Genomic DNA, 7,690 nt, shown 5'->3' on the forward strand with positions numbered 1-7,690 from the left:
TCCCTTACACCTTAGAGACTAAATTAACTTGCTGTTCTAATCTGTGACTGAAGTTGCCCAAAGGTGCATTTGGCTTTACTAATTAAAGTTTCCTTAGAATGTTTCACACAAAACGTAAGAAATTTAGAATAAAATACAGACTTTCCATTTTCCTTCAGTTAAACCAAAATACTAAACAAAAAAAAAAATAGTTTAGTATTCAGTTTAATATGTTTTATCTGCTTTAATCATGTAAAGGAATTATCAGTGTACAATTTAGTCTGCGTAAAAATGAAACTACCTAGTTTCCTGAAACTGTCTGCCTTTTCACGGCCTTTTCAAAATTTCCTTTTCCTGGAGTCAGGAAGCAAAATCTGAAGATAGAGCTGAGGGCTTTCAGCAAGGTGCTTAGGTGCTGTAGCATCTAACACTCAATACAAATGGCCTTTGGTAATGTTAGGAGCATCCTTAATTGAAAGGGAGCTATGTGTGTATGAAATACGAATAACTGATTGAGCAGGGAGCTGCTTGAGCCAAGCTGGACAGAAACGGAGAAACAAAATATGGGACTTGAATATTTTAGCAGGTGATTTGGGTGGAAAGCGGCATCTGTTTCTTACTAGGTAAGTGTCGAGGCTTAGAATGAATGTATTTATTTATCTGAACTGTGAATCCTCTCTGGAAGCTAGGCACCAAAATAGAGTTTAGTTTTATTCATTTGAGGAGGGTGACTTCTCAGTGTAAGAGTAGATATGCCTTAGTGGTTTGGGACTTAGAAAAATTCAAAGTAAGAAGATCTGAAATGGTTCAGCATTCTTTTTGTTTGCTTTCCAGCTATGTCAGACTATGTGAAGTAGTAGATCACATTTTCCCTTTGCTGAAAAGAAGCCATTCTTCAGACTTCCCTTGTTCTGATACCTACAGTCAGTTCACCTACTGGAGAGAACCTCTACCACCTTTTGAAACTCAGGATGTACATCCAGCCTCGTCTTAACTGCATCTACAAATTGTTGGCCTCAGCTCAATCAATGAGTTAGCTTGTATTGAAAGAACACCACTTGGCTTTTGCTGTTGACAGTTCAGCTGGAATCTGTGATGATGTGAGCATTTCATTCTTTTGCTGGGAGTAAATTTAGAAATACTTGTTCATACTTTGTCACATTTCCAGATGACAAGAAGGAGTCTTATTAGGATCAGGAGTTGCATTGCTGGCTCTTCACCCAGCTCCTCAAATTGTGCCATACAGTTTCATTATTTAAGGTCAAATAAAAGTGGTGTTGGAGTTGCACTTAAACATACCGTAAGGTCGTCAAGTGGTTCTGTATCTTTTCTGCATCACTGAAGTTATCTTTCATCTCAGAACCTCCTACAAGTAACGGAGCTGAAGAAGGTGCTCACCATTCCTGATATTGTCTGGTGGCACAGACAGGGATTGCAATCCATATGTCAAAATTCCTTTCTCTGAGGGAGCAACTGATTCTACTGCTTTCCCTTTGCTTGACCAGCCACTGTTCTTTTAAGAGGCAATTACTGGTCTAGATCCTCAGCTGCTGTAAATCAGTATAGCTATCAAAGACAATTGAGCTGTGTTGATTTATTCTGGCCTGTTGTTTTGACATGGTAGCACTTTCCTGAGGCAATAAATTATGTGTAATTTAAACAGAAAGCAAACAAAATAAGATGGCCAGATTCTGGCAGTCTTTTTCAATTTGAGAAGTACCATGCTTCAAGAATAGCTGTTCGGATTGAGGTAAGTGTGCAAGTAGAAGATACAGGCTACTGTGCATAGTGCCCTGAACTCAGTGATTTTTCAGTAAAGACATCTTACTCATAGAATATGCTGAGTTTCATGATCGTTATGAGCCAAGAACACTGAGGATTTTGTCAAAGTGAAGTAGTTTTATTTGTAACCTTTTTTTGGCTAAAATGTGAACTTTGATGCTGGTGAATGCTGCATCTCAGGTTTTTACTGTATGGATTTTTTTGTTTGTTTTGTGTCATACAGAATGGATACTTTTAGTGCAATTTACTGTCCTCCAAGATAATATCTTTAATCTTTTTTTATTTTCCTTATTTGTCCAGACACGAGTTGTAGATTCTGTTTTTGCGACCTGCTTTTGACAGCCTTAAGACTTAACTGTGCGTGCTAAAAGCAATACTGCAGATCAGTTGATGATAATGTTTTCCAAATGGTCTGCCTTTACACAATGCGGTACTTTACTTAAAATGTAGACGTCAAGTGACTGTATGCCAAATGATTCTCAAATGTGCTTGTAGCTAGGAAAGAAACTTTTTGTTTTCCTTTTAAAATATATTTAAAAGTCTGATTGTTCTCTGAAATGTTGAATGAAAATGGCATCATGGGATTCTATGAATATTGTATTTCAGTATGGCTAAACCAGTGGTTCACAAGCTGTGGTCTCTGCCAGCTTGTGATCTGTGAGGCTCTGGTACATGTTTTGCAGCTGCTTTGTAGTGTTTTCAGTTAAGAGTTTAATAATAGGAAGGCAGAGTGGTCCAGGAGAAATTTTAAGATATGATTGTGGTTGGTTAGCACCCAAAAGCTTGGAACAGCTGCTTTGTATCACATTTGTTCTGTTTCAACAAATTCTGGTTTTGCATGCCAAGAGTGATAGCAATGTAGGTAGGATGGTAATTCTGTGGTAGGGGTTTTCTAACTTCTAGTGCTGCAGACTTTATCTGGGATGTCAGGGGGCCAATTTATGATTTCTGTGCCTTCAATAGTAATGAATATAATGCAATCCTTTATACAGCTGCAGTGTGCAATGGTGAGCCCTCCCTAAGTCTTCCTTTTCACGTGAGTGTTGCTGCTTCGGGCAAGGTGCACATCCACTTTGGAGATACCAGGATTAGAGAAACACAAAGAGGAAGAAATTTGTGTTTAATAGCCCAGACTCTGATTATGATCTCTTGAAAGTTTAAAGAAAATGCAAATATCCTTTTACTTAAAGATGGAAGAAAAATGGTGTGGATCTTCTGCAAGACAGTCAGTGGGGATTGCAGGTTGCCAAACTGAGGTGGTTGCACCTCTAAATGTAGCCAGACTTTCCTTTAAGTACCTATTATTACTTGTCATTAGTGATTGAATAAATGGATGAACACACTAACTGCATTCTATTTTAATTAAGTTTTGGTAAAGGCTTATTCCAATCCATTTAATATGCAAAATAAAACCAAACCAACCCTTCTCTTCAATAACAGGCTGTCAGTTTTGTGGTTCTTATCCTTAACTGTAGTTAAGATTTGTTTTCCTAAGGTACCACACACAGTAGCTTCCACCAGAAAAGACAGAAGTTTTCCTGGAAGTTCTCCACAATTAAAGCCTGTGATGTATTTATTTGTAATTTAATAAATAGCTAAGGCAGGTTTGCTTGTTGCCATTAGTATTGCAAACCAAATGATGACCTGAATGAGGGGTCATTTTGACTCCGTCAGGTTTGTAGGCATGTTGCAGCGCTGGTACAGGCAACCCTGAGATGCTGCAGAATCTCCGTCCCAGACTTTTTCAAGACTTGCTTAAACAGTTATGGCTGACTTGATTTAGTGTTGGCAATCATCTGCTTCAAGCATGAAGTTGGGCTGGATGACCTCCAGGGGTCCCTTCTGACCAACGTTTCTGTGATTCTGTGAAGCTAAATGCCTGGCTTCTGACATACTGTACCCCCTCTGTATCTGAAAGTTGAAGTACTGCTGAACAGTGAAACGAATGTGTGCTTCTATAACTAATGTTTATCATATTTGCTCACAGAAAGGCACTTAGGAAAATCAAAGTTTTGACCTGCTAGAAACACCACCATACTTTTTTGGGGACTGTAACATTTTGATTTGGTAGCTCAGCAATTTTATGTATAGTACTTAAACTGCCTTGTTAATTCATGTAGAAGAAAAAGGGATGGTTTAACAAATTCCTACTCTTTCTGTGAAAGAAGAAAATTCAACCTCTGCTTGCAGTGTAATGCTGGTTTCTGTTACAGAAAGAATATTTGGCTAACACAAATATGCAGACACATTAAATCATAGTATATTCTATTTATTCAATACACGTAAACTAAAATATGCAGCAGTGAGGAGTGGCTAATGTTTATTTCCTTGAAGCTGATGACCATACTACTCCAGCTGTGTCAGGTGAAGGTAAGAATACCATGCTTGTTGCATTAGTTACATTGAAAATAAAATGTTACTGCTGTCATTTGGGGAGGGAGGAAAAAGAGGATATTGGATATTTTTTATTTGTAGATATGGATTATTATATTTCAAAGCCTATTTATATACAGTATTTACTCTGTATATGTATATGCTACTGCAATGATGAAAATTATTTTAACACCTCATTTTGATCTGCTGAATGCAACAAGGGTAGAAATATATATTGTAATAAAGGCAAATATAATTTTTTTCTGACTTCTATTTTTCTGTATGCTTTGATAATGGCAGAATGCTTTTGCAGAACTGCTGAAACTCTGTGAAGCGTGGCTTTTGTAGCTCCAGTTCCAATTGCCTGTCTCTTATCAGGACTATCTGGTGTAACTTCCAGCACTTGCAAAACTTTTGCTGTTCAGCTACAGCGTTTGACCCAGAGCCTTTTCAAATGGAAAGAGTTTATTGAGGGGCATGGGGCCAGGATCTGGGCTCTGGCAGTTTTGGGGTATGGGAACAGCACCTTGGAGCCAAGATCAACCAGATGGGAACTGGAGCAAATTGGACCAATCGGGAATCCTACCCGGCCACAGGAGTTTTTCTTTAGTCTTCCTTTTGTCTAGTTCTTAGTGTGAGCTAAGGAAAAAGCAGCTATCTGTTTCAAATGGGAGCGTTGTCATTCATGGCAATGAGACCAGATATTCCTTTGTTTTTGTTTTTTTCTTTCTTTCTCCTCTTTCACATTGGCCATTCTGCTGGTGAGAAGCAAATACCCTTTCATCCTGTCCGTGAGAACACGGTGCTGCTTTTTGCTCCCTCTGCCGGGTTTGCTGAGCAAACTAATGCAGCATAGTGATACTGCCAGGTTTGTGTGAGCTGGTATGAAAACAAAGATGTTTAGGGTTGACAAGGCTCTGCGGCAGCTCAAGTTCTGTGTTAAAAATACAAGAGCAGCCGTATTTGGGCAGCCTGCAGTCACTGCTGCTTCAATCTTCTCTATTTTCTGTATGTCTCTGGCTTGTGTAAACATTTACACTAGAGCTCTAGAGACAGGCTTTGAAATGAAGGTGCCTTTTAATTAAAAGTCAGAGAAATGGTGCTTTTGCATCAGCAAACCAAACTTTATAAGGACATATTCATTGCTCCTGGAATATCCCATTAACACTAGGGGTAAAAAAAGTCTGAGGGAGCAAGCCTCCTGAGGAGCAAAGATGATAAAGTTGTTTGGGTTTTTTATTGCCATTGGGAAGGTAAGGAATATTCCCAGAATACTGTATTAATTTTTTCCTTATAAATAAATAGCCTAAATCAATATGCATTGCAGATGCCATGAAGTACTTCAGTATAGTTCATTGCAAGAGGCAGAAGACTGTCAGTGTGAAGAGCTAGTGCCTAAAAATACATAACTTTTGACTCTTCAGTGAATGTATAAAAGGTGAAAGCCTGGAGGTTGTTTTTGCTGTGGGTTTTTTTGGGGGTGATTTTGTTTTTTTCTTTTCATAGAAGTCTATCAAAGAACAGTGGTGAGGGGAGCGTGCTCACAATACCACAACATCAGGTGGTTCTAGCTCTTGTGCTTGCAGTAATATCCAGCCCCTCTGGATAATCTGCTCCTCAGTAATCCAGCCCCTCAGTAAAATCAGCAGCATGTGGGAGATATGCAAGGAAAGGGGATAGTTGTAAATGAGAGGCAAGAGGCTGGCTCTAAAGAAAGCCCAGCAGTGGTGCAGAGGAATTACAACTGCTGGATGCTTTGGGGAAGAGATCCTCAACACCTATCCAACCATTGGGATGTGAGGGAGAAAAATAAAAGGTAAAATGAGAAATGGGTTTTCTTCTAGGAGGAACTAGAGAAAGGGAACAAAAACAGACTAAGTGGCCAAATAGCAGTTTCTTGTTTCCATCCCCGTGCTGAACCTAGGTGGTACCGGGTCAGGTGCTGAGCGCTGCCTTTTGCCTCTTAAGGGGTCTTGCCTGAAATCCCACGTGTCTGCGTTGTGCAGAGGAGGTGAGAGGCCATGTTGGCTTCATTTGCCAAACAGGAGAGAATAACTGGCCAAAAGGAAATTACGCCTAAGTGTCTGAGTGGTACTGCTAACAGCAAAACGAAGTTGCAATTACAGCTGAATTTTAAGCTTGGGTAAGGGCTAGGATTTACTTATTTTTTCATGAACTTGGGAAATAAAGCTTTGACCTGCAATATACACACCTCTGTAGTACTGTCTGTGCATCCTTTCACCAAGGATTGCTTCAGAAAATAAATACCGACATAATTTATCAGCCTCTTTAAGCACGTGCTTGTCACCCCTCCCTGCACTGAAATTTATGCATATTCTTAAGCACTTTGCTGGATTAAGCCAACTAATGCCAAGAAAACTGTCTATTGAGGAGATACAGTTTCCACGCTGAAGAATTGATCTAACTTTCGTAATGGTTACCCTTGGACCAGTTTTTAGCCTCCAGCCCTGTCAGGTGTTCTGCCTGCTGCCAGCAATCTATTTATTGATACAGGAAATCCATTTTGCCTTGCCTTGCTTTTAATGAGTTTTGCAAGCAAGTGGCCCCTTCCTGTGACTCATTCTGTGTTTTCTGAGCGGGAGATTGTGGTTTTAAGTTTCACGTTGGAAAGTAACCACTGTGTCTGCTTTCCTTGTCTCCTGGAATCTCAACAAGAGGAATACACTTTGGAACAAAGAAATGTAAATGGAGTAGAACAGTTCATGTTTCTTTGTAAAATTGTATCAACATCCTTCTTTTCAGAACAGTTAAAAAGACTAGTGCAAAGTGAAAATAGGTCACGTTGTAAAATGACAGCTTTATCTTAGAATGTTGCTGTTAACACAGGCAAAAAAGACATTTTCCCTGATATCTCAATATGTGTTGGCTCTTTGATTTATAGCCAATAAATATCCAAAAATTAAACTGTGGAAGCCTTTCTCTGATCTTACTGACCCAGGAGCAGGTCCATTAGCATCTGTACGTCTGCTCAGATAAGCACAGCTACAGCCGCAATCTGAAGTGTGAATAGCCAGTGCTACAGATGGCCATCCAGTTCCTGATCCCTCTCATCCCTTTACCGTACTGGAGGCAAAGAGGTAGGAGATGTGGATGTGATTGTTTCTGACTTTCACCAAATATACGGTGGCGGAAGGAGAGAATCCTCTCCAAGCTTGGACCGTTAGCACTGAAAACTTAGATTTACGTTAAAAGCAGCCATAAATACATCAAAACCAGTGACAGGGACAGTTTCCATTCCCCATTGCTAGCTAGAACTATTTATATTTCAGGCTCGGTGGCTATGTCTGTACAGATAGATCGCTGCCCTGCAGAGGGCAGGGACCATCCTTTGGCCCCCTCACCAACTGGCACCCTTTGACGAGTGTCCAGCTGCCTGCCTGCCAAGTCGGGGGTGATTGCTGGCCTCGGCTGAGCCTCACCCAGGCGTTGCTTGGAGGAACGCTGCCTGGCCTGGCCGAGGTTGGGCCGGGGACCACGCTAGCGGCGTACCGGATAGGCGATGGTGTGCCAGAGCCAGGGCTTGCACCCGGCTTGT

The 7,690-nt window shown here is 40.4% G+C and overlaps 1 protein-coding gene across 3 annotated transcripts in view; it reads left to right on the forward strand.

The window, feature by feature from the left end:
- The window catches only part of LPIN1 (lipin 1), an 83,590-nt gene extending 79,189 nt beyond the window's left edge, over positions 1–4,401 (forward strand). For all 3 annotated transcript variants that reach the window (XM_080390645.1, XM_080390646.1, XM_080390647.1), the window contains one exon: positions 814–4,401. In XM_080390645.1, coding sequence (XP_080246771.1) covers positions 814–973 — 160 coding nt within the window. In that variant the 3' untranslated portion in view covers positions 974–4,401. The remainder of the gene's footprint in view (positions 1–813) is intronic.
- The last annotated feature ends 3,289 nt before the right edge of the window (positions 4,402–7,690 follow it).

The sequence above is a fragment of the Falco punctatus genome (genome assembly GCF_963210335.1).
Source record: "Falco punctatus genome assembly, chromosome: 5".
NCBI lineage: Eukaryota > Metazoa > Chordata > Aves > Falconiformes > Falconidae > Falco > Falco punctatus.